General features: G+C 38.5%; 1 protein-coding gene across 3 annotated transcripts in view; it reads right to left on the bottom strand.

The window, feature by feature from the left end:
• Nucleotides 1-3,575: 3,575 nt before the first annotated feature.
• Nucleotides 3,576-26,565, bottom strand: part of ITGB8 (integrin subunit beta 8) — a 79,290-nt gene continuing 56,300 nt past the window's right edge. For 2 of the 3 annotated variants that reach the window (XM_030550726.1, XM_030550729.1), the window contains exons 9-14: nucleotides 24,300-24,434; nucleotides 20,625-21,030; nucleotides 16,475-16,700; nucleotides 13,935-14,038; nucleotides 12,098-12,261; nucleotides 3,576-4,070 (exon numbers count right to left, since the gene is read on the bottom strand). In XM_030550726.1, the coding sequence (XP_030406586.1) occupies nucleotides 3,903-4,070; nucleotides 12,098-12,261; nucleotides 13,935-14,038; nucleotides 16,475-16,700; nucleotides 20,625-21,030; nucleotides 24,300-24,434 (1,203 nt within the window). In that variant the 3' untranslated portion in view covers nucleotides 3,576-3,902. Of the gene's footprint in view, nucleotides 4,071-6,038; nucleotides 12,003-12,097; nucleotides 12,262-13,934; nucleotides 14,039-16,474; nucleotides 16,701-20,624; nucleotides 21,031-24,299; nucleotides 24,435-26,565 lie in introns of those variants that run through there. The other variant, XM_030550727.1, reaches the window with a different exon arrangement.

The raw sequence follows: 26,565 nt of genomic DNA, 5'->3' as shown, positions 1-26,565 counted from the left end.
CTGCATGAGGATGAGATTTTCCCTCATGTGAGCACCACCAGCACTCTGGGTTTTTTTCTTTTTCTCACCTATTCATTTCTCAGCACAGTATCACTAATATAAGCTATGGTGTTTTGGACCCCTACTGTATAATACTGGCATACTGTTCTCTAATGAGTGAAGTGCTCTGGGATCCTGCGTGATGAAAGGTGCTATAGGAAGGTGAAATATTATATTGGTCTATATTAATCTGCATATTTTAAAGGGTATTATCAGCCCAAGAGACATTTCATGGTGATTTAATTTAAAAAAAACACACTTTATTTAATAGTCTTACTTTGTACCATAATCTTTGGGTTTACTGAGATTTCTGATCTACTTAGAGAGTTTATTCTGGATGTTTCAGGGATACCTAGTTATGAGTGTCACTTGTGATTTTACATTGGATATAACTGCAGTAATCCAGGCACTGTAGTCATAACAAAATTATAACACTACCTTCACTGCCAAAGTTTGCATAAGAATAACAATTCCTTTATTTCAAAGGCCACTGCAGGCTTCAATTTGCTGGCAAACACGCACATTATGCTAAGAGAGACATAGTAACCAGGTACTGATCCAATAAGCAGAAAGAATTTGGCAAGTTAAGGTACTTAAATTCCATGTGAACTAGGTCACTACTATTCAGCATCAAACTGCTCATATGAGATTAATTATGTTTAGTGACACACATTTCCCATTGAAGATTTCTTAGTGTTGCTGGAAGCATGGCCCATTTGATGAATTATTTTTCAAGAAAATAGGACTATATTTATTTCTTATTAATATACTTAACAAAAAGTAACTAACCAGGAAAGCAGGATCCTTTTAGGAAAAAACGAACTACTAAAATGCACATTGCATTACATTTTCAAGTAGTTCTATTCCAACCGCTCAGTTTTCAGTGAGACAAATAGAGATAAAGCTAAAATGCAAGAACTGTGCGAGTGGGGAAGCACAAATTAATGCTTCCCAATCCAATCAGGGTCTGCAAAATAAAAATAAATATTTAAGATTTTTACTTTTTACATTATTAGAGGATCTAAAAAAGTTTTACAAATATAAATTGATGCTATCTCTTTTGTAAATCAGATAGAATTACATTATACTCATTTTCAGAGGAGAGATTTCAGGTGCTAAAGCACTGATAGTTCTGACTGACTTCAACTGGTATTATGGGTGGTTAGCAATTAAATTTGGCCTTATTAAGTGGTTGCCCAATCACACAGAGAACAGTCAGTGAGCAAGCCAGAATTCCCAACTCCTAATTTCATGCTTCAACTACTTGATAAGAATTTTCTCCATTGAAGCTTTGGAGACACTTGAAACAAAACATAGAAGAAAATCTTAAGTCAAGGCTAATATAAAATCATGGAAACCCAAGGACCTGGCTCTTTGGCTGGAACTTGATCCAACTAATTTTTATTTTTGATAATGTAACACAGTAGATGGTCCGTTTTCCTTCTTTCATAAAACAATGTATTTTCTTAATAGGAAATTCAACTTTCTGCTGGTTTGGAGAACAGTCTGCATAAGCATTCTTCTTCATACCTATTCTTGAAGAACAAGAAAACATTGACCTCCTAATTGTTTGTCATATACAAGGTTACACTTTCAAAGTCCTGTCCCAATAACTGAGCCATGGAAAATATGCATGTACCCATTTCACGTGCAAAATGATTTCTTCCTGTGAGTGAGTAAACTCCATGTATTCCCATGTGCACAGATACACAGAGAAATTTCATAGTTACACAAACACGTTTATGCTCACTCACAACTATGGTATTTGATGGTGTCATAAACAGATAATTAAGGGTTAATGACTCTTTTACCTGTAAAGGGTTAAGAAGCTCAGTAAACCTGGCTGACACCTGACCAGAGGACCAATGGGGGGACAAGATACTTTCAAATCTTGGTGGAGGGAAGTCTTTTGTTTGTGCTCTTTGTTTTGGGGGTTGTTCGCTCTTGGGACTAAGAGGGACCAGACGTCAATCCAGGCTCTCCAAATCTTTCTGAATCAGTCTCTCATGTTTCAAACTTGTAAGTAATAGCCAGGCAAGGCGGGTTAGTCTTATTTTTGTTTTCTCAACTTGTAAAGTTCCTTTTTTGCTGAGAGGATTTTATCTCTGTTTGCTGTAACTTTGAACCTAAGGCTAGAGGGGGTTCCTCTGGGCTATATGAATCTGATCACCCTGTAAAGTATTTTCCATCCTGATTTTACAGAGATGATTTTTACTTTTCTTTCTTTAATTAAAAGCTTTCTTTTTAAGAACCTGATTGGGGATTGGATCTGGTCTCACCAGGGATTGGTGGGGGGAAAATAGGGGGGATGGTTAATTTCTCCTTGTTTTAAGATCCAAGGGGTTTGGATCTGTGTTCACCAGGGAACTGGTGAAGTCCCTCAAGGCAACCCAGGGAGGAAAAAGTTTTTGGGGGACAGAAAGTGCTCCAGACACTGAAATTCTGGATGGTGGCAGTGTACCAGATCTAAGCTAGTAATTAAGTTTAGAAGTGTCCATGCAGGTCCCCACATTTGTACCCTAAAGTTCAGAGTGGGGAAGGAACCTTGACAGATGGGTACTGTGCACATTGTGTGGCATATCCATTGCAGACACCATGAAACAACGTGACCAACAGACTACAACTTAGCTTGAGAACGCCTGTTTATTTTAGGCTGGATAATCTCGAAAGAAACAACTGTGTCTTTTCCATGCTTCAAGAGACCCAGAAGGCTGTGGCTGCAGAGCAGGTCAAGTTGACCTATTTGAGAGTCACTGTGCCCGGCACAATAGACTTCCTTCTCACGAAAAAAATAAAAAATGAAAAAATAACTACCAACATTGCTGAGAAGGCCCTTTGTGTCAATGGGTAAGATATCTTCAGTGAGGAGTCCTCAGTGGTGGAAATCACGTTCTCTATGAGCCAAATTCAGAACTGTTTCGAGCACAGTTCTGTTGATTTTAATGGAGCTGCACACTCTTTTACAGCAGTAATGAATCTGGCCAAATGTGTTGGTTTCTGTTGGCTAATTAAATTTTGACTGAATTTAAAAATATATTGGAGAGCGTTCCTTCAGTAACTGATACCTGAATGATTTGTTTTGCTGGTAATAGTTCTATTGCATCTCTACTTACATTCACTAATGTCATTACAGAACAATAACATTCATATTTTGGGGCATTGTTTGGTCTGAAGTCAAGAAAATGATGAAAGGCCAGATGATGATCTGGGCTGAGTGGAAAGCACAGGAGCTGAAGAGGAGCATGACACACGCTCGCCATGCAGCCTCGATAGGCCCTTGGTCCAGGTATTAGAGGTTGGTGAGTGCTGTGCACCTACTACTCCCCATCATGGGGAACATATCTTATTTACTGGGTTAGCTAAACATTTAGGAGTCAGTTCTTTGGATGTGCACACACATGCACACTCCCAACAGCATCAATGGGAAGTAGCAGCTTCAGTACCGCAAGCTATTCGCCCGCTCAAACAGTTTCAGGCCAGGCAAGTTTTCTATACAATTAAAGTTTAATTTATTTCGTACATTTTAAATGTTTTGTTATAAACCCAGCATTGTGAGCGCATATTTCCAAGGTTCTTTTCTTTATTGTAGATCAACAAAATAAAACTCCCCCAAACCCTTCAAAATCCACTCTTCTGCTAGTAATGCTCAGCTCGATAAAGGCTTCTTCTCCTCTCTCCTCCCTCCCATTGATCCCTTTCTGGTTGCTATAGTGCCACCACGTACTCCAGATCTTTACTCAAACCATCATTGTGCTTTTTAAACACAGATCTCTGTGGTCAGCTCTCTCTCTCACTCGGACACAGACAACTCTTACACTTCTTTAGGTATGTTGGGTCAAATCTTGCCCTTAGCACAATGGGAATCATGCAGAGACTGAAATTACACAATAGAGGAGTACACCTGCATCACTGTTGTCAAAGAAGTAGTTGAAGTCAGGGCCTCTTTCATCCCTAGGCTCTAAAGGCTGTAAAGTCGGTTTCCCGCCTCTTCTGAGAGCTTGAACTACAAGCTTTTTTCTTGTCAAGGGGATCTGCAAAACAATATGAGTAGCATTAGATTAGAGCCAAACCAACTTAATCCCTATTAGGGTCACTGACTATGCAATGAGGTGAATGATGTGAATAATTATAAGACATTATATGCTAGAATGGTGCCAAAAATTATCACTATGTGGACAAATAACTGCGTAATAGTCCAGTTTAATAGCTGCATTTCACATCCTATGTGGAGAAAGAGAAAGACTTCATAATGCTCATTTACCATCATTCCACAACAGGGGTGAGGACTGGGAGGTGCACCGCATAGCTTGGTACCAGGACCACTGTTGTTAATGGGGAGAGGGCTTTGTAGGTGCATAAGATTATTTGCTGTAGTTCATACTTTGTCTCTAACAGTTCCTCAACTTCGCCCTCTTCCACTGAAATTATGAAAATTGTGGTCATCGTTCTAACTTTTGAAAGAAAAAAAAAAGAAGTAAAATGATACATTTTTGCTTTTCTTAACATTTAGAACATTCTCTTATGTTGCCCTATATAATTTCCAAGGTTTCTCTCTTGTGTTGCTGAGTCCAGGGGCTCATGTAAGTGACATACAGATTGTCATGAACACAGCAGCCCTTACTTGAATGCTAATTCTTGTCCCGGCACTGTTGTGCTATTTTCAATTAAGCAAAAACAATACTTGTTAGAATTAGCAATTTATGGTCATGATGAAAGAATGACTAAGGGGTAGGAAGTGATTATGTGAAACAAAACAGAGCTAAAAAGGTTAATTTTGGTGGTGTCACATCATGGACAAGTTTTGAAAACAGCTCTGCTCATTTAGACCTTCTTGGCCCCCTGTTGGTCTCCGTAGGTGATCAGGTATGTTCTTAAAGCATAGAAGTCCTTTTTATGTCAACGGTTTGTCCTAGAATTTTGTAGGAAAACTATTGTGACCAGAATCAACACAAGAACAAAGTGCATGTCCCTTTCACAATTTACAGACACCATTTTGGCCAGTGTTAGAAAAGCAGCATAACTGTGTCCTATGAGGTACAGATGTATGCTCAAAAGTACCACTCTATTCCAAGCCAACCCCAACAAGCCAATTCTTACCCAGAGTAGGAACAATGTGTAGAGAGAGGGAGGAGAAATATTCTTAGACATGTATTAATATTCAAATCATGCCTTAATGCCCTTAGCTATGCTATGTTACACTTCTCTGAAGTTCAGAGACAGTTTACTGAGTAGTGTCTCAGCATCTGCTAGTGAGCTTCCCAGCCCAGGTCCACAGACTTGTGCCAGTGGGTCTCAAGCTAGTGCTCTAAAAATACATGTGTAGACTTTGCAGCTCAGGCTGGAGCTCAGGCTCTGTAACCTCAAAGCACTGTCTACAAAGCTATTTTTAGAGCACTAGCAGGAGCGCTACTAGCACAAGTCCGGAAGGTCCACTTCCAGATGCAGCATAGACATGCCCAAAGAGGAGTCAGATACTATTCCAACATACTCAATGCAGCCCATATGTTTGCTGATATATTCCTAGCTACACTGTCAGACAGAGTTCTGGACCATCATATGCTTTCATATGTTTACCTAAACCCAATAATCATGTATCAGATGGGTAGCCGTGTTAGTCTGGATCTGTAAAAGCAGCTAAGAGTCCTGTGGCACCTTATAGACTAACAAACATTTTGGAACATGAGCTTTCATGGGTGAATACCCACTTCGTGCATCCGACAAAAGCTCATGCTCCAGAACGTCTGTTAGTTATAAGGTGCCACAGGACTCTTTGCTCCAATAATCATGCTCTTGAGATTTTGGTCCAGCACTCCTTATACAGTCCTATTTCATCACAGATCAGTTTTAAGCAAACTTCTCTTTCCTTAACATAGTCCTACAGACTAATGAACTACCTTTATATTCCTAGAGGAAGTGTTATAGTGAGGATAACATACATTTTTCTTAAAGCGCCAATGATAAAATACGAGTGTATTACAAAACATGACACTCCACAGGGATGAAATACTACTTTTTTATTTTTTTTAGAGAGCAAGTACAATAACGTTGCATTAACTTAATGCTATGTCATAGCTGTTACAGCTCTGATAGAAAAATAAACATCTCACAGTACACTACAGTGTCAATTCATTAATAAATATTATCAAAATAGAAGTTAGTAGTCAAATGAAATGAATAACCAGCTACAAAAGTATATTATTTTAAACAAAATAGTCAGAACATTTTCAGAAACATTTAAGTAGTGATTCGTTTTAAAAATGTCATTTCAAGCTGGAAATGAACAATAAGAGTTACAAATCTATTAAAAACCTGCTTCCCTTCCTAAAATGTTCTATGTATCAAGCTTTTTAAATCTAAAGAATCATTATATATCCACGTACTTTTTTTTAACAAAAGGCAGCACATTAAACATGAAGATAACCCCCATATTGTATTAGTAATTTTATCAGTACTTTGTTAAATGAGACACTTTAAAGTAGTTTTATTTTTTGAAAACATTAGTATTAAGTGTGAAGTAGATCTCAGCACAGTGAATGTGTCTAAAACTAATGTGTTTGCAAACAGGAAAGAAAGGAAGGTAGCTGGGGTGAAGCTGTGGCCCCAATGAAAACTCCCATTGGCTTGAAAGGGGACAGGATTTCAACTCACATCAACACATGCCAGACATTTTACTCATTTTTTCCTAGCTACGTACCTTCTTTCAAGAGTGTGCAACAGAAAAATAAAGGAAAGAGGAAATGGTAGCTGAAAAGGAATTTCTAAAGCAAAAGAACTTCTGGACATTTATTTTCAGAAAGAATCATCTTGAACAACATGAAAATATACTGGGATCTAATTCTAAGCTAGCTTGCACTCTGTGCAACTGCACTGATTGTCCCATTATATACAAATTATTTTTGCTAGGTAATTTTAACTTACTGCTGACATCAATGTACAGGACACTCAAATCTCCCTTGACTTCTATCAGAGCTCTGGGTATAGAGCAATAGCTAAAAACAGTAACATTCTTCCTAACTACTGCTTCATTATTGTTTACCATGTAAATCTTATTTTTATATTTCAAATGCATGACATAAATGCTATGGATACATTTCATTTCTAATTTGATTGGACAGTTTGTTTCATTCAGCATTGATTGACTGATAAATATAATGCAGTGAATCAATAAAATTTCTTGCTCCACACTTTGGCACTTCCAACTAAAAATCAAAGGGGATGTATCTTTCAGAAGTGCATTTTTCTAACTGTGAATTGTGCTGATTACTTAGGGCCTGCTCCAAAGCCCACTGATGTCAATGAAAAAATTCCTGCTGACTTCAATGGGCTTCAATTGAGGCTCATAGGTCCAGTCCTGCAACCCTACCTCAAGTCGTCCTTCTTAGTCAGTTGCCAACATTGTCCTTTGTGTTTATATCAGGGAACAAGGTTAGGTACAGAGAGTGCAGCCTTGTCATCTACGCAGGGGCTGGACACAAAATGGCCCTTACACTTTACTATGCACAAGGAATACCTTGTGAGTGCCTCTGCCAGTCTAACCTCTTCAAAGTATCTGGGAGGGGACATGGTTTCCTCCACTGGCTAGCAGAACAGGTTGGGCACAGAGGATGGATACTGTACTCAAACCTCGCTCCCCAAAGCTCTTGGATGAATTCTGCCTGCTTTAGGCACTGTGCCTCATCAAGCTCCTGCTAAGGGAGTACATTTCTGCACATCCCTCAACCCTGAGCTGTGCCTTAAAGGGCATCATAAAACCCAACGTGGCTAGTTGGAAGAGTAGGTGTTGCCTGAAAGTAAGTTTCACAGGTTCACTGTTGTAGTTAACAACACAGTCACAATCACACACGTATGGGAAAAAATAACTAATTCCTCAGTGTGACTTGAGAAAGCAAGTGTATCATAATATTTTACCACCTACAGCAAATTATTTCTTCTAATACAAAACCGTACTTTGCATAGGAGATTTTTGAGCCATGACACCTAAAAAAATTAATACAATTCAAATAACTGATAACACATAAAGTATGGCTAGACAAATGAAGTTTCTTTTTAAGGTCCCTATTAAACATCGCTTGTGAATATTTCAATCTGGCACAATGAAAATTCCACATACATCATGTGCACATTTTCTGAATGAACAAACCATTTCCCCATACTCATTTGTGACACTGTAATAAATATATTCATAGAGCTTGGAAGTAATTGACACTGAGTCACTGTAATTCTATGAGTGCTTTTTTTAAAATTCAGAAGTAATGTTCTTTCTAAAATACACATGAACGAGTAGTTAGAGATTAACAGGATTCAGCCCTCTCTACACTCAAGTATCTAGTTTAAGAACTAGAATAATTAAACCATTCATAGAGATGTTTAAACAAGGAACAACAATTTTTCTGCAGATGCTCATGTAAATATTGTGCATATGGGGCATAAAGTAAAATAAATAAAATAAAAAGATCCCCAAATCACCAGTTAACAATACCAATATAGTACCTGTGTGTATTTCTTAAATGAAGTGTTCCATATTTTGGAGCTGGCCTACTGTGAAATTATTTGAAATATGATTCATTTTTTCAGTGGGTTTAACTTTCTCCCATAAGCCTGTAGTGACTTTGGTTGAGGCCAAATGTTATAGTTTTTGTTTGGAGGGAACACCTTAGAGGTACAATAGAGAGAGAAGAAATTGTGATATGAACTATGTAGAACAAACTTGTTTACAATATCTCACACACTAACTGCCACACAAAGCACAGCCACAGTACCGTAAGTGCTGATCAAATTTCTTGTGAATTATGGGCTAAGTGCTTTCTCATTTAAGGTTATGTGCAAATGGGAGCACAGATCTCCAGCACTGTGAGGCTTTTGTTGGGTCATTCCTCCTCTGCACCATCCCTTCTGAAAAGCAGGGCCAATGGCCGAGGGGAACAGCTAGCAGGCAAGGCTACAGTTTCTCATGTATGGCAGCCAGCTATGAGAATCAGGCACCGTCTTGAAGATCTTGTTCTGTCTGACCTCCCCACAGGCCTTCTAAAGATTAGTTCTTGGCCTTCTGCATTGCTAGCAGCTAATTCTTTGTCAATAGCCCACTCGTAACCTCCTCCATGGTACAGTAACGCAGTGGAAGGGGGAGTTACAACTACTCAGGACAGCAGCAGCTTACAATGAAATTTATGTTGCAAAGTTCCACTGACCCGAGTGGAATATAATGCATTGAGCAACTGTTCTGATGGCAACATGCTGGCCATGCCCCCATTGGAGTAGAGCTGGAGTTCCCATAAAGTGCAACAGAAGGAGAAAAACAGCGATAGGAGGTATTTTGGAGGTAGGGGGGAGATGTTACCATAAAGACCCCTTTCTCTCCCGTATATGAAGTCCCCAACTCCATTTCTGTTCCATAATTTGAGACTTGTGAACAATGAAGAGAAGTTATTTTAAACAGTTATAAGTTATTTTTACCAATTATATCACTTAGCTATATGTTGTCTTAAGGGCTATTATATTTCATTTCAAGAGAATTAGGTTAAAAATCATATTCCATTATTTAAAGAATAGGTTCATATCTTTTGTGAAGCACATGAAATCTTTCAATTAAATAAACAGTTACTGATATCCAGACAGTACCCTGTTTCCTCCTCTCTTTAGCAAGTTGTGATCAGAGCAATATTAAGTATGTTTATTTCACATGGGCCTTAATTCTGTTCCCAGTAAAGTCAATGGTAATCATCCCGTTAACTTCTACGGGAGGAGGACTGAGTCCCACACTGTGCAGTATAAAGAAAAATAATTCAAGTTAAATACAGTATAAAGTTGAAATGATTCACTGTAGTTTACTTTTCAATAATCTATAATTAACAAATAAAAATGAAGGCTAGCACGAACACAAATAATATCAGTGTAATGAATTCCAATTTCAAGCAAGACTTTTTAAGCTGTCTGAACTGAAGTTCAGATACCACTGTGATGTGTGACATAGAAATACTTAATAGAGGAGTTTAAAAGGTGGCTTATTAGGGGAAGTATGTAGTGACTACCACTGATATTTAGAGCTGTTAGAACAATAACAATGGAAATTTTGAGCCATTGTCTTTGTAGGATTTTTTTTTCAAACCTCCATTTGATCAGTGTATTAGGGAATGCTGTCTGTGAAACACAACCCATAAAGCTGATTATCAATTCCAAATCCTGCATTCCTTTCACATGCATATCATTCCCAGATTTCAATGGGACTTGTACAGAAGGAATGCAGAATTGGGAGAATTCATTTTTCTCTTTTCTTATAAGTATCTCAACCATGCGTCTATTCCACCATTTTCTTAATAAAGACATTTCCCCCTTTGTTTCAGTGAAGCAAATACTCTCTGCAATAGGCACAGATTAGTATTGAGTATCAGTATTTAGCACTGATAACATATGTCATCTCAGATAATTTTTTGCCAGCTATTTTTAGTGCATATTTCAAAGAGGTTACCAGGACTTCCTAACTTTATGACAATGTAAAACAAGCCAGTCTGACTACTAGCTGTGCAATTTATATTGCATATAGCAACAAGACAACAGCCTCCACTGTTGCAAAGTTTGTTTTATGGAGAAGCAGAGTAGTTTTGCACAATTTATTCTGTGGTACAAATTCTGACCTCAGATGCATCCATATTGGCCCCATTGAATCTAGGAACGATCTTGATGACTTCTGAAGGCAGAATTTGAATCTACATTGGTCAATTCAACTAGTTCTCATGGGAAAATTCCTCTCCTCTTTTCTGTATTCTTTTTCTTTTGACACCTTCACATCCTACTGGATACACATCCCAGTGCACCACAACAACAATTTAGGTGGTTAAATAAAGGATTCATGCAAACTGATTCTCTCAGCTATAAAGTAGCAGATGTGGAAAAATCAGGCATATCAGATATTTAACAAGAAGAGAGCCCTTATTTGGCAAAACACTGAAATGTAGCTAGCAGACCAAATACAGCCCTGGTGTAACTCAACTGACTTCAATGCAGTTTTTCTTGCCAACCCCAGAGCTGAATTTAGCCAGTGTGTTTAATTATTATGTAGCGTATTCCAGTCAGCTAAAACAAAAAAACAAAACCACACTAGAATAACTCTCTCCCCCTCCTTCCCCTTTTTATACTGACTCAGTTCTCACATATCTTAAAATATACATAAAAGTCTCTATTTTGGAACAAAGGGAATACTAAAATGTATACACTTTATCACATAAGAAGAATAAATCCTGTTTAAGTGATATTATAATCTGTAGATTTTTAAAAATACCAGTAGTAACTAAGCACTCATTAATCCAGTTATTTTTTATAAGTAACTATATGAAGATAAACTGATGTCAAAGCAGACAAGACCAGTGGACCCTTGAAAGGAAAACTATAAAAGTTTTAAGAAGTATCGTTTCTACATGTACAAGTACTCCAATAGCTCCATCTATTACCATAATGTACAGGAATGTTAATATTTTAATCACAGTTTTGCCCATTCCCACAGTGCACACCAATACTAGCTACATGTAAAGTGAGATCAGTGCTTTGTCCCCCCATGTTCATATCCACATTCTATGCCATAACTAAATAAATTATTTTACATTAAAGTGCTACACCTACACTAATGGTCTTGAACAGTAGTAATGCACATTTCTCTTTCATAAAATACAGCAGCCATAACTTCAAAGGTAGTCACATTATGTGACTATGCTTACATGTTGGTTTGTTACAGTATTCAATGAATGCATGCCACAAAAACAAATAGCATCAGTCAAGACTCTTACACAGTAAAAATAAGATAGCTTTTTAAAAAAATGATGGAAATAGAGATTTTCAGAAAATGGTCTTCAGAACTCGCACTGGAAAGTTTCATTTAATCGTAACTTGCTGATGTCGATATTTATATCTTCTGGTTTGTCACGTCTGTATGTTACTGTTCTCGTACAAACAGTAGGCAAAAACATCTTATCCTTGAAGGAGAAGATACAGTTTAGCAACAAATAGCTAACACTTATATGTAAGCAAAAAAAAAGTACTGAATATGATTTTCTCTAAAATCAGTTACCTTCTTTGTTGCAGATGCTCTGTAATCTGAGGAAGATTTAACTTTATTACTATTCCACTGTAGAATTATCTGCCTGATGATAAGTACAGTAAGCAACCCAATCAGAAATGTAACGATAAAGATTATGAAAAAGATTCTAAAGTAGTTTGGGTCAGAGAAACATTCTGCAATAAAAGGAAAACAAGAGTATAAAGCTAAAATATTGATAAGGGGCACCCATTAAGCCAAGTTTGAATTTAACAATGCACATTAATTTAGCATAGCTTCACAAAATCAAATACCTAAAATAACTCCAAATGATTGCACATGTGAAAGTATTTAATGAAGAAGGCATAATGATTCAGATTGCCATATGCAAACTATTTTTAAAATAGCTTTATCAGGAAAAAAAATTCCAATTAGAAAGATCCAGATATAGGATCACGATTTTTTTATTCTTTAATGTTACAGTAGCACCTAGAGGTCAGGACTCTACTGTATTAGACACCATAAAACACAGGTTTCAGAGTAGCAGCTGTGTTAGTCTGTATCCGCAAAAAGAACAGGAGTAATTGTGGCATCTTAGAGACTAACAAATTTATTTGAGCATAAGCTTTTGTGAGCTACAGCCCACTTCTTCGAATGCATCCGTAGAAGTGAGCTGTAGCCCATGAAAGCTTATGCTCAAATAAATTTGTTAGTCTCTAAGGTGCCACAAGTACTCTTGTTCTTTTTGCATAAAACACAGTAACAGACAGTCTATGCCCCAGACAAGACAGACAAAGGTAAAAGTCAGGCTTGCCACTTTCCCTGTTGGTCAGTAGCAAAGTCAGGAATAGAACCCAGGTCTCCTAACTCCCAGTCCCATGCCCTATGCACTGCACCAAGCTGCTTCTCTCAATAGTCTTGGCCTCTAATGGTTTTAAAAATCTACAGATCCTTCTCATAAATCCCAAACAGAATCACTGTCACTTTTATATGCCTCTTTCAAACAAAATGTCTAGGTAAAGCTATTAACTGACAAAAAGTGATTACATATATGTAATTTTCTTTGCTATTTGGGACCTGTCACTTGAATGGGCTTTGGATGTGTTTATTAATAGAGAAAGACTTTTACACACCCTCATTACCTTACAGCTGTGTATACTTAAGACACATTAAAATGTTTCATTGAGCTATGTGTTCTACTTCATTTGTTCAGCTCTTGTAATGTGAAATAATGTAAACATATGAGAAGTAGTAAAACATATGGCTACCATAATAAATTTCTGTAAATCTTTCTTCAACCATTACTGAGGCAGGATTCACTATTGGATGCAACTTCTCAAGGATCTTGGAAATCTGATCTAGCAAAGCTTGCCAATCACATTTCCTGTTATTATTTATCTTTCATTTTCCCTGAAGCAAAACAAACTTTCTTCAAACAATTACAATGCACTCTTGAAGGAGAATATAAATGCTAACTAGAGCAAGTAATGTTATTACAGAAATATCTGTGCATCAGTGCCAATTTTTAAATACATCATTCATACGAATATTTAAGCAGGACGATATCAGATTTGATTTTGTTACAAAATAACACGTCAAGATGTAGCACATTTTGCAGGGCTGAGGAAGGCACAAGGGAAGGGAAGAGTGGAGACTTTTTTATAATTAAGTATTAACTGTTAACTAAGGGGAAAAATTCACCCCAATGCAGAGGGCCTATATGAAGTCCTATACATAACTTACACTCAATTTTAAAGAATTAAGTAGTCCTTAAGTGATGCCTAGCGTGTTGTGTGGCTCCTCTACTATGAATTTTGAAGGTTTTCACACTTTTATTAAAGTGTTTAGGCAAAGCTAGGTTTTTACATACCTGATGCTGGATCAATATAATGCACCATATAAGCACATGAGGTTTTGCACTCGTCAGGTGTAGTTTTTGATGCATTGTTAGAATAATGGCACTGAACACAATTCCTGAAAATGAACATATAAAGAACCACCACTATAACTTCACTGCATTTTCCTTAAACGATTAAATCAACAGAATAATTATTGTGTTCAAATAATGTTCTCTCGCTGCTAGAAAAATACTGAAGCATTTATTTATTAACTTTGAGACATATCCTCTCTCTCTTGCAATATTTTAACTCATTGTTACTTGCAGTGTTGTTGTAGCTGAGTTGGTCCCAGGATATTAGAGAGACGAAGTGAGGGAGGTGATATCTTTTACTGGGCAAACGTCTGTTGGTGAAAGAGACAAGCTTTCAAGCTACATAGAGCTAATACAGTGACCAGAAGAAGAGCTTTGTGTAGCTTGAAAGCTCGTCTCTTTCACCAACAGGTCCAATAAAAGGTATTACCTCACTCACCTTGTCTCTCTACTTTAGCCCAATGTCGTTTTTCAAAACCATTTGGTGAAAAGAAGTGAAGTAAAATAGTCAGACTGGCTCAAAGCCACCCTCACCTGGCCCTCGATTACACCTTTCATGCTGTACATCTAAGATGTTGCAGCACAGAATCTACCCCATGGTTTCTTTAGCTATCAGATCCACAAACTCAACATGAGCTACTAAAATAAAGGTGGATTCTTTCCTTTCATGCATCATCAATAGTAATAACGATCCTGCAGTCCACTTATTCCCCCTTACACCACATTTACACTGTGTTCAATGGGATGCACAGGAATAATTACAGGGAAACATTTAGCCTTGCAAATGGAATTCTTTTGCTGATACATTAGGAAGAATAGACATGAACACCTTCTCTGCACAGGACTGGGTCTGCCGTTCCTACAGAAGTAAAGTAGCAAACAATTTACTGTTGTCACTTAATGTCAACAGATCAGATTCTGAATAATAACAGGGAGTAGGTAATGCCATTTTTACTACTACTTTCAGAGTAGAACTGAACTTTAAATGACTACAGAAGACAAACATCATTAATGCAAGAAAAATGCAATTGACTTTTTAATTAAGTTGAGACAGATTGTTCAAAGGCATAGGCACTAACTCCCTTTGACTTTCAGATATAACCCAGATACTCTATCTTCACATCTTTCTGCCAGGTCTTAGCATTCACCTCTTCAGACATGGTCTGGGGTTTTCCTCCAACTGCATGTATACTAAACAGTTCAGAATTCAACTGACGAATATCAATTCTTTCTATTCTTACTGTTTACTTTTTTGGATGAAGGGTTAAATTGCCCACAATGGAGACTGCAGAAAGATGCAACATTCCAGCAGGAGCTTTTGGAAGCAGTGTGCCTGAGAGATTGACAAAAGCCTTCAAGAGCCTTGCTTCAATCTTTGAAAGAGTGGAGAAATTACTCCCCCTTGTTAACCCAGCTCTGCTGGCTAGTGGGGAGGGAGACACATGGCTGAGGCCTGATCTACATGAGAAAATTAGATTGGCATAAGTATGTCCTTCAGGGGTGTGAAAACTCCACACCCCTGAGTAGCATAGTTTAGTTAACCTAAGTCCCTGCACAGACAGCACTAGGTTGACAGAAGAATTCTGTCGACCAAGCTACCGCTTCTGAGGCAGGTGGATTACCTACACAGATGGGAGAATCCCTCTCGTGAGTGTAGGTTGTGTCTACACTGAAGCGCTACAGCGGTGCAGATGCAGCAGTGCAGCTGTGTTACTTTCATGTTTTGACTGTAGACAAGCCCTTTGTCTCCAGGCTCATTCTTCCTTGTCTTATTTGGGGAGAGAGCACAAGGAAAGAGTTGTGACTAGTCTCTCTACAAGGGTCAGCATGGCAACAGGATTGATCCTTTTCTACCTTGTCGCACATGGGAGCAGAACTACTCACCCTAAGTATTCATCTTTAAAACTCAAAGCTGCACCTTTCCCCCCAGCCCTGTAGATGATGTATTCGGAACCAAATGAATGAATATACTGCCTCTTTTAATACTCTGTTCCCAAAACAACAGTGTTCCCGTAACCACTTATGAATAGTCTTGTTTTCATTGGCAGCAACGTTATTTTTTATGTTTCAACCTTCCTGATAAAGGATTAGTGATGTGTGTAGCAGATACCACTTTCAGACCATGTCTAAATTATTCCAGTTTAGTAATAATGCAGTGGAAAAATATGTTGCTATGATAATCCTGTATTTATGGAGAAATATATAAAACAACCATCTTGATTACAATTAATGGAATACTTTTTTTTTTCCTCCTGAAGTAAGTTTCAGTGCATTGCATGTGGATCTGGGTATGTCAACATGAATATTTCAGCTGCAGATGAACGGTACAGTCCGAGCCTCAAGTCGAGACTCAAAGCTTCATGTTTAAATAAGGCTACACTGAGAATAAAATTCTAATGTATACAGCATCTGAATGGGAACATTCTGGGAGAGGACAACGACATTAAAAATGGAAATTAAGTCACGTATTAGAAACATACCTGTTTTCATCACAGACATTGTTACAAGTAGGGCAATATTCACAAAACCGGCCAAAACTCCTTGGATCAGTACACTCGCATTTTCCACATACACATGCTCCTCTTCCACTGCAAATCTGGCCTTTGGAATTCATGCAGTGTTTTGCTGTCAATAGTGAACACTGACAGCGATCACCTTCCCAGCCGCGGAAGCATTTACATTTACCAGCTTCACATTCACCATTGCCTGCAACATCAGAGAGTATATAAGAATTCAGTTAAACCCCCATCTGCCTTAGTAAGTGCGCGTCTTGACTACAGCATATTCAAAATCCTTAGCATTCTCTAGATTTCTCAGAATTGGAAATGATTAGAGTTAAATTTAGAAGTGTGAAATCCCTATTCAAGTTGAGAATAGAAGATATTAATAAGCAACTGTATACGGCAGTTGTTTCTATTTCAAATGTCACCTTAGTTTTCCCTTATTAAAAAGACTCATGGGTATGCCAGATATTTAGACAGTCTGTTTAATAACTCACTAAGAACGGCCTTTACAGTACTCCGTTTCCAAACCATGCAGACAGCTTACTTAGATGGTCGATATACTGACATGGAGAAACATAACTGTCTCTGTTCATGCAGCTCATGATAAGGGGAAGATCTACTCCATTATTGATTAGGTTGTATTGCCATTTGAGGTCAATATGGCTTTCTGTGTTTTTGTCTCAGATGCCTTTTTCTATGATCTCTCAGAAACGAGAGAGTTAGAATGGAAAAACTAAGTCAACCTAAGCACCTGTTTTGCTTATATCTTATTGAAATTTTCAGGCTGAAATTTCCCCAGCATGATATAGACCTTTTTTTTTTTTTTTTTTTGGAAAATCTGAAAAAAAGCAGTTACATTGTTCTCATCAGACAATGTTATTCTGAAATTTTCTAAACAGGTCTCACATTAAAGCAGATAGTGTTAAAAAGTGCACATCTAGAAAGGAGACAGTCTTTAGGGATGAAAAATTCATTTTAGTGCTTTATTGAAAAATAGTTTGATTTGGCCAAGCTCTAAAGGTTTGAAAAAATTATGTATGAATGGTAGTTTGTTTTTGTTTTTAAAGACAGGACTATAACAACCTCTCCTAGTGTTCTAAATGAAAGAGGTCTGTATCTAATTTAGAACCATGTTTAGTAACAACAACAACATGTAATGAACTCTGCTTCATTCAGTGGAAATTTAAGCATACATGCCAAAGGAGTAAAGGGTTATACAGGACCCCTTATCTCCTTTAGAGTTTTTTATGTGAAACTGTGGGAGCCTGAAGCAGCTAAAAATGTGTTCAGGCACGTGTTTTCCATGTTGTAGACACTTGTATAGTTTCACTTTTGACTCTGGTAGTCTCTCTTCCTCCCCCACCTCCCACCAAATGTGACTAAAGATCGTTTTAAACTTTGCATTTTGGGGTGGGGGGAGAGAGAGAGAGGAGGAGGGAAGAAGACCATAGGCATATATATTATATTCCAATATATAAAGTACATGTTAAGCAAACAGTAAAGTTGCAAAGTTAGGCATTCAAAAATCAGGAAAAGTGAAAAGTAAACCTTAACTCCCTCCCCTTGTGCATATGCATTACAATACTGTAAATTATTTAAATGATCACATACTATTATTTCTACTTCATCTGAGCAAAGTTATGTTCATAGTTACTGTGATGAACATGTATTTTTATGAATGTATTGTAAGTTTGTTTTCTTGTTCTGTTTTGTATTGCTGCCTAACTGAATGCATACAGCTATATCAAAGGAGACTGTAAAGAAGCTGTTACAGAACTGAACAGGAAAGGTAAAACAACAACACAGGTAAGACATTCTCTCAGGTACCTTGGTTTTCTTCCATTGAATTAATACAACGGATGGGCCCTCGGGCTAGTGGGAGAATTTGCCTGGCTGGCTCCATCCTGGTTAGGATGTTTTACTCTTCCCAAGACTAAGCCTGGGATCAAAAGAGACCCTACAAGATCAAAAGACTAGGAATGCTTTAAATGATGCCCTTGGAAAAGGAGGGTTTTTTTGGGGGGGAGAGAGGAGGTCATCTGGGAGAGGCAGCCCTGGGTGTGTCAGGAAAAAGCTGACAGGCTGTGAGGTCTCCAGTGAAGAAGGCTGTAAGCTGTATGGCCTGGTTCTCCCAACTCAGAGACGGGGAACCAGTCAGACCAACCTGAGCATTGGATAGAAATGTTAAGCTTAGGTAAAGGAACTTTTGTGTAGGTCAGTTATTTTAAATCTACTTCTCTAAGGACTGTGTACCTGTTGGGCAAATTAAAACATACTTTGGTTTGAAGAAACTGAATAAATGGACACAAATCTGACATCAGGAATCATAACGTTCAAAAACCAGTAGGAGAAAACTTCAATCTCCCTGGTCACTCAATAACAGACCTAAAAGTGGCAATTCTTCAACAAAAAAACCCTTCAAAAACAGACTCCAGTGTGAAGCTGCAGAACTGGAATTAATTTGCAAACTGGACATCATCAGGTTAGGCCTGAATAAAGACTGGGAGTGGTTGGGTCATTACAAAACTTAATCCTAATTTTCCCAATACTAATTTTCCCCTACTGTTACTCACACCTTCCTGTCAACTGTCTGAAATAGGCCACTTTCATTACCACTTCAGAAGTTATTTTTCCTCCCTTGGCATCCTGCTGTCAATTGAATTGTCTCATTAGAACAACCTCACACTTGGCAAGGCAACTCACATCTTTTCATGTAATTATACCTGCTGCTGTATTTTCCACTCTATACATCTGATGAAGTGGGTTCTAGCCCACAAAAGTTTATGATCAAATAAATTTGTTAGTCTCTAAGGTGCCACAAGGACTCCTGTTTGTTTTTATTGCAAATGTAGGCTGTCATAGGTTCCCAGAGAAAAAGATCTTGCAGGTGCTAAGCTCACTGAACCTGCTAAATAACACGGCTGGCAACCAGGGAAGTAACCCAGAAACTCACCTGGAGAGTGGCTGGATTGCATGATCTCATCCCAAAGAGAAGTGAATGCCTGACACTTGAAAGAGCTGCACTCTCAAGGGACTGGAAAAGGCTCTCAGTGTGGGCAGCCTACTCAGGTACTGCAACAATTACAGTAGTGTTAAACCAGAATAACTCTACTGAAGTCAGAGGAGTTCTAAATTTGCACTACTGTAAATGTGACCTAAGTTTGACCATCAATGCACAGGTTGTGCACTATACAGTGAAGTGAAATTAAATACATGGACACATTTCATTGAACAGTGAGTACTACAAAAAAGATATTTACATATTAAGTTATTTTAAAATAAAAAAATAAAATAAAAATTTAAATTTTACTTTCATTGAAAAAGAGAAAATAATTTTGGCTGACAGATAACAATGGTACTGGGCACAGTCTGCCTCTTTGCTTCTGTTGTAATGGTGTTTTGGCATTCATGTCACACTCCTGCCTCAGGCAAAATTTTCATTTTCACACTTCTTTGCAAACAGAATTTCACCCCAAGAATGGAATGAAGGTCTCACGTACCAAATCAAGAGCTCATTTGGTTTCATACTGCTCACACTGTCCTGTTTTTGGCTTGGTTGTTCTGAGCTACTTTACTCTGTTTGTTAGTGTATGAAATTCAACATCAACCTAAGGCCTGATGGCAGTAATTTGGAGTGACTTGTAGTTATACTATGCTATGCACTTGCATCTTCTTCGGAATCCATGTCATAATATAACCGGAGATAATCCTGAGACAAAAAATCAGATCCAGATCCAGAAAGATATTTCCCAAAGTTTGGTGGTGTTCACACAGACTCTCATGTAGAAGTTGCTTCTCTTCCTTTATAGAAATAACAATATTGTTATCATGGATAAGCTATCTCTGGAAAAAATGTATGAGTTTAGTGTTGAAATTCTTGAATTTAGGGATTGTCTAAGTCCAGTGTTTTGGTTCAGACAATCTCAAAAGCGTATGAGATTTTGAGACACCTGTAATTAACAGAGGACTTCAGTCTCCAGAGCTACAGACACTCTACCAGGCTTTAAAAATAAATAAATTAACTTAATGAAACATTTAGTGTTTGACAACCATATTCATTATTGTTAGACTACATACTGTATATAAACACACGGTTGAGCAAAAACACACAAATTCTGTAGCTTACCAGCACACAGGTTTCCATGGTAATATGGGCAAGAAAAGTCATCCATTTCACAGTATTTGCCATACACTTTGCCCAGCCTGGTTTTGTGACAGAGACATCTTCCACCTATGCAGTCTCCTTGACCACTGCAGATGGGCTGGTCCGGGTGCAACTTACATCTCTCAAAAGGAAATGTATCTTCACTGGAAGTACAGTTAGTGTCTTCGCAATGGGTGCTTTCACCATCGATAAAAGTTTCATCGACACATATTCTTTTGTGCTTTGCACTGTCCTCACATTGACAGGCACAGTTTTTATATATATTAATTATGGTGGTTTCATTGAAACCAATAGGCTTGATTATCACATATTTGCTTCCTCCAGTTGTACCACATCCTTTCATTGAAACTGATACATTAAAAAGCACCTAAGAAAAAATAAATTCTGCATTTATAATGTAGTAATTATTTCCTGTAAATTGTTTCAACATTCTATCATAAATTAAACAAGAAATCATACCACCTATAATACTTACCAAGCAATAAGACTGAAGACACAGTAGCAACTGATGAATGCATCATATTTCAGTAATGGCAAAAGTAACAAGCATAATGAAACCCAATAGTACAAGACCAACAACAGCCTACATTTCATGTTGAAAAGGCATTGTAAATAATCTGCAGAATGCAGATTTAAACAAAGGAATACAGCATTTGCAAAGGTAGCTGTTCTATTTCTAACTTCTGACAGTGATGTCAGAAATTTCCTTCTCTTGTTATTATTTACATTATAACAGTCCCTAGAAACCCTGATCATAATCGGGACTCTGTACTGTACAACAGACATATCCCTGCCACAAAGAGTTTACAATCTATCCCAATACAAATGTATAAACCTTTCAGAGTAGCCTAACATCAGTAAGTTAACATATTGGTAACCATTGTGTCACTGTAAGACATAAATAAAAGTATTTGTTTGAACAACATATATATATCTATTGCACTGTTAAGCCTGTAACACCACTTGTACTTTTTGGCATTTCACCAACACTAGCTCAGCAAATAAAACAAAGTTAATATATTAAATATTTGAAGGTTCACTATGCAATCTGAATTATATCATATGTATGTTTCCTTGGAGACCTGATCTGGTTTTTAGGACTTCTGCATTAATACCTTGGATGAGCCCATGCATGACCTCTGCTACTTGAGGACTACATACACTTAGTTTCCAATATGCAAAATATGGTATCACTGGGACCCTTAACACTGTGTGTTGCTGGCAGCTTAATGAGTGCATGAGTAGGTTCTTTCCTCCGTGACTTATAAATGAGCAAGGAAAAAAATAAGGACTGTAGACTGTACAGAGTGAGATCTTTCTGGCTGCTAACTCATTCTTGTTATAAGCAAATAGAAACCAGGGACTCATCAAACCTTCTTCCACCGGACAAAAAAGCCAGCTGGAGGGGATGATGGAGAAGACCAGCCTCTAAGGAATCTTCAACAATATATTCTCACTATTTTCAAGTGGTTAGGCGTGGGAAAGACCTCCTTCCAACCCCCTGGAACTTATACAAATGTAACAAAAACAACAACAAGAACCAGCCTGAAATCTGAGCCTAGGGCACATCCAACTCTTGCCCTGTGGTGCAGAGAGGGCTATGGGAGCTCTTGGTGCTATCCAGATTCTAACAGGGGGCAGGAGAAGGACAGAAAGATCCAGGACATAGAACTGGAGAGAGCTAAAGGCAGTAGTAGTTCTTCAAATCACTTCTGCAAAGCTGTCCTTTTTCCTTCTGGTCCTTCTGTCATGGGATACCCATCTTTAATATGCCAGCCCACTGATGAACTAAAACCCATGACCTTTGGACACTTTGAAGGCAGCAGATATTTTCCCATGAGTTGGATCAACCAAGTATTAAAACCTTTACATTTGGTGCTTGTCTTTTTCATTGGTAGGGTACTGCCTATGAAGGCAACCAAGCACAGGGGCCTCTTTCGAAAAGCTGCTCAGCCTGCTGACTGGAAAGGGAAAACTCCCATCCGTGTTCATCAGAGCAGGAATATAAACAGAAAGAAGGGGTGGCAAAAGAATTAGGGAAGAAGATGTTTCCTCCAGTCTAAGGATGTAACTAGGACTGTAGACTTCCAAATCAAAGCCCTGATACAGAAAATAAGAAACTGACTATTGTATTACACAAGAAGTAAGAGAAGCTAAAATTGCTTATAATTTCTCCTTTTTTTCTCTCCCCACTACCTCTCTGACTCCCACCTGGAGAAAGCCAGACTTTGTTTGGCAGTTACCTCTATCTTGGGATCAGACTGAAGAAAGCCTCAGACTTGATTTGTACATGGATAACAAGGAGAAAAGCTGTGCCTCCAAGCAGCAGGACATGGTATTTTGTCTTTCGCCTGTGTTTTTTTTGATGCATGAGCCTAAAATCCTGGGCCACCACTGTACAACACTTAAAGGAGTAACATGTTTTTAGGACACAGTGTGAATACCACCAAACATTATGACCAGCCTTACTAGAAAGACTGGTTGAAGTGCTTATACCCTGAAGAGATCACAGAATCTTCCAAAGCATAGAACAGTTTTGGTAGGAGGAGAAAGGAAGGAGGATTGTGCAATGAAAGGAATGTGAGAATTAAGGAAAAGCATTCTCCAAGTAAACAAATACTGAAAGGAAGATTTACTGTTAAGAAGTTAACCTCTTGAAGAAGGCTAATTTTCAGCTGCTGCTGATTTTGGACCACATTTGCTATCTTTTACAATCAAATGGTTTTTTTTTTAATTAAAAGGAAACAGATAAATATTAGACAACAGAACTAATTACAATGATACTACCTATGACAAGCATAGGTGGGAACACTGTAGCTGAGCTTAAAGGAAAAAACTAGCAAGCTCATCTGAAACTAGTCACGCAAACAAAATCTACACAAGTATAAAGCATGGTGTAATTTCTAAATTTCACACAGCAAATCCACTGATTTGTGACTGCATACATCCATACACATGAGTGACTTTAGCTAAGCTACACAAGCTTGGTAAGAGGAACAGAACTCCTTGAACTTACACTCCAAAAAACAGAGACCTCTTCTTAATGAATTAAATAAATTACTTTGCTAATTTAAGCAATAGAATAAAGATATAAATGCACGCACAAATAGAACCAATTACATCCACTAAAGGATAATGCTCCAGATGGATATAAATTGACACTTTAATCTGATTTACACACTATATCAATTACCAGGATCTCTGGGCATGTGTAGAAGACACACTTTTTAAACAAAGAAGCAGAAAAAAAATGCCCCAAGCCATGACCAAGCAGTTGTCAATATGCCTCTAATGACTCTCCTCGCATATCTGTAAGGCTCTTCAGCTGAAGAGACGTTTCATATAGAATATGAGCACATTCAGTGGTGGACTGTGGGGAATGGTCCTCATAAATATTATTTAGATGGTTGACAACAATGCTTTGAACCTTATCTCCATGAAATCAGTGAGAACAAACAGTAGCTTTTGGTTTTAGATAAGATTCAGGAGAAATAATGCCAACGAGAAAGTGGAGAATTGATGATCAAGAACACAGAAATCTACTTTCAGTCTTAAAAAAGCTCTAGAAGATACCACACAACTAAGAAAAATACAATAAATAGCTCAATTCCTTTGCAACTGAGAAACTCAACATACTTCTTCATTATAGGCCACATTTTTGCATCCTTCCATGCCTGTTTTTCTACTTCCATCAGGGCAGAGTGCAGTTATGTTAAAGTGTAGATCTTGGATCTGGTTATCCACCTGAATTTTCACTTCAGAGATTAGTTTCTGTAACGAAAAAGAATTTTTAGTTACATTGCATTTCCACATTTAATATGCATTAGGGTCTAAAACATGAGCATGCTTGACTGAGTGGCTTTAACTGAAATGAATAAATCTTGTTAGTCTGTCTAAATAAAGGAATGAATTAAAGCATTCTTTTCCATATAAAGACCCAATTATATCCCAAATACATACAACCAGTTAGCTAGTAATCCTGAAAAAGAAAACACGGATACTAACCTTTCTGTAACTATTGTTCTTCAAGATGTGTTGCTCATGTCCATTCCAATATAGGTGTGCATGAGTTGGGTGCCAGAAGTTTTTCCCCTAGTGCTAGCCGTCAGGTTGACTATGGTGCCCCTTGGAGTGGTGCCTTCTTGGCGTGGTATATATTCACTTGCCGCCTCCTCAGTTCCTTCTTGCTGGCAACTCCAACAAAGAGGTAGGTGGGCGGGTTGCGGAATGGTCATGAGCAAAACGTCTCGAAGAACACTTACAGAAAGGTTAGTAACTGTTTTTTCTTCTTTGATAGCTTGCTCATGTCCATTCCAATATAGGTGATTCCAAAGCAAATCAGTTAAGTAGTGGAATCAGAGTTTCGCTGAAACACAGATTGGAGGACCACTGTACCAAAAGCTGCAGAATTTCTGACCTGCTGAGTGATGGCATAGTGCAAGGTGAATGTGTGGATAGAAGATCAGGTCACTGTCCTGCAGATATCCCGGATCGGGACTTGAGCCACAAATGCCGCTGAAGAGGCTTGTGATCTTGTGGAGTGTGCTAGCAAGCACAGAAGTGACACTTAAGCTAGGTCGTAGCACATGCGGATGCAGGATATGATCCAAGAAGAGATTATCTGTGACGAGACAGGATTCTCCTTCATCCTCTCTGCAATAGTGACAAAAAGCTGACTGGTCTTCCAGAACAGCTTGGTCCTTTCCTATGTAAAAAGGTGCGCATCTAACGTCCAAAGACCGTAGCCTCTGCTCTTGCCTATTAGCATGAGACTTGGGAAGAAAAATTTCCTGGCTACTGTGAAAGTAAGAGACACTTTTGGAAGGAAAGATGGATGTGGTTGAAGTTGGACCTTGTTCTAGAAGAGAACTGTATACAGTGCTTCCAAGGTGAGGGCCCCGATTTCTGAGACTCTTCTGGCCAAAGTAATTGCTACCATGAAGACTGTTTTAAAGGACAAATAGAACAAGAGGCATGTTACCATTGGCTCAAATGGTGGCCTCGTCAGTCTTGACAGTACCAGGATGAGGTCCCAAGGAGGCAGAGGTTGGCACCCCTGTGGATGCAAATGCTCTAATACCTTCAAGTACTGGGCACAGATTGGGTTTGAAAATACTGACCATCCATTCACTGCTGGGGCCGAGATCACAGCTAAGTGAGCCCTGATGGATGATACCACAAGATCTTCCTTCTTCAAGTACAGCAGGTAGTCCAAGATAACAGGCAGTGGGGCTTCAAAGGTAGGATCTTTCTCTGCAGTGACCACAGCATAAACCTCTTCCACGTAGCCAAATAGACCGCTCTAGTTGCCTGCTTTCTGATACCCATAAGGACAGCTCATACCAGTGCCAAGCAGTCTTCTTCTGCCTCACTCAGCCATGGAGATTCCAGGCCAACAAGTCTAGGGACTCCAGGTTCGGGTGGAGCATACATCTGTGCTCTTGGGCAATCAAGTCCAGCAGCCTGTGCTACAAGGATTATGTGCACCTTGTCCCTCCTTACCTTGAATAACACCCTATGGATGAAAAGCATGGGTGGAAAGGTGTAGAGAAACCTCCCTCTCCGGGGAAGGAGAAAGGTATTGGAGAGCGAGTCTGAACTGTGCCCCATGTTCAAGCAGGACTGAGGGCATTTCCTGTTAAATCTGGTTACAAACAGTTCCACCTGGGGAAACCCCGACCTCGGGAAAAACTGCATTCAAGACGTCTGGTCAGATGGACCACTCATGATGATTGGTGAAGGATCTGTCAGCCTGTTCTGCCAGCCTGTTCTGAGTGCCTGGTAGATAGGAGGCTTCCAGGGAAATGGAGTGGACTATGCAGTATTCCCATAGCCTCAGCACCTCCTGGCATGGGAGAGAGGAACGAGCTTGCCCCCACCCCTTGTTTGTTTATATAAAACA

This window comes from Gopherus evgoodei, chromosome 2, assembly GCF_007399415.2.
Source record: "Gopherus evgoodei ecotype Sinaloan lineage chromosome 2, rGopEvg1_v1.p, whole genome shotgun sequence".
NCBI lineage: Eukaryota > Metazoa > Chordata > Testudines > Testudinidae > Gopherus > Gopherus evgoodei.
This window is presented reverse-complemented; position numbering and strand designations above follow the sequence as displayed.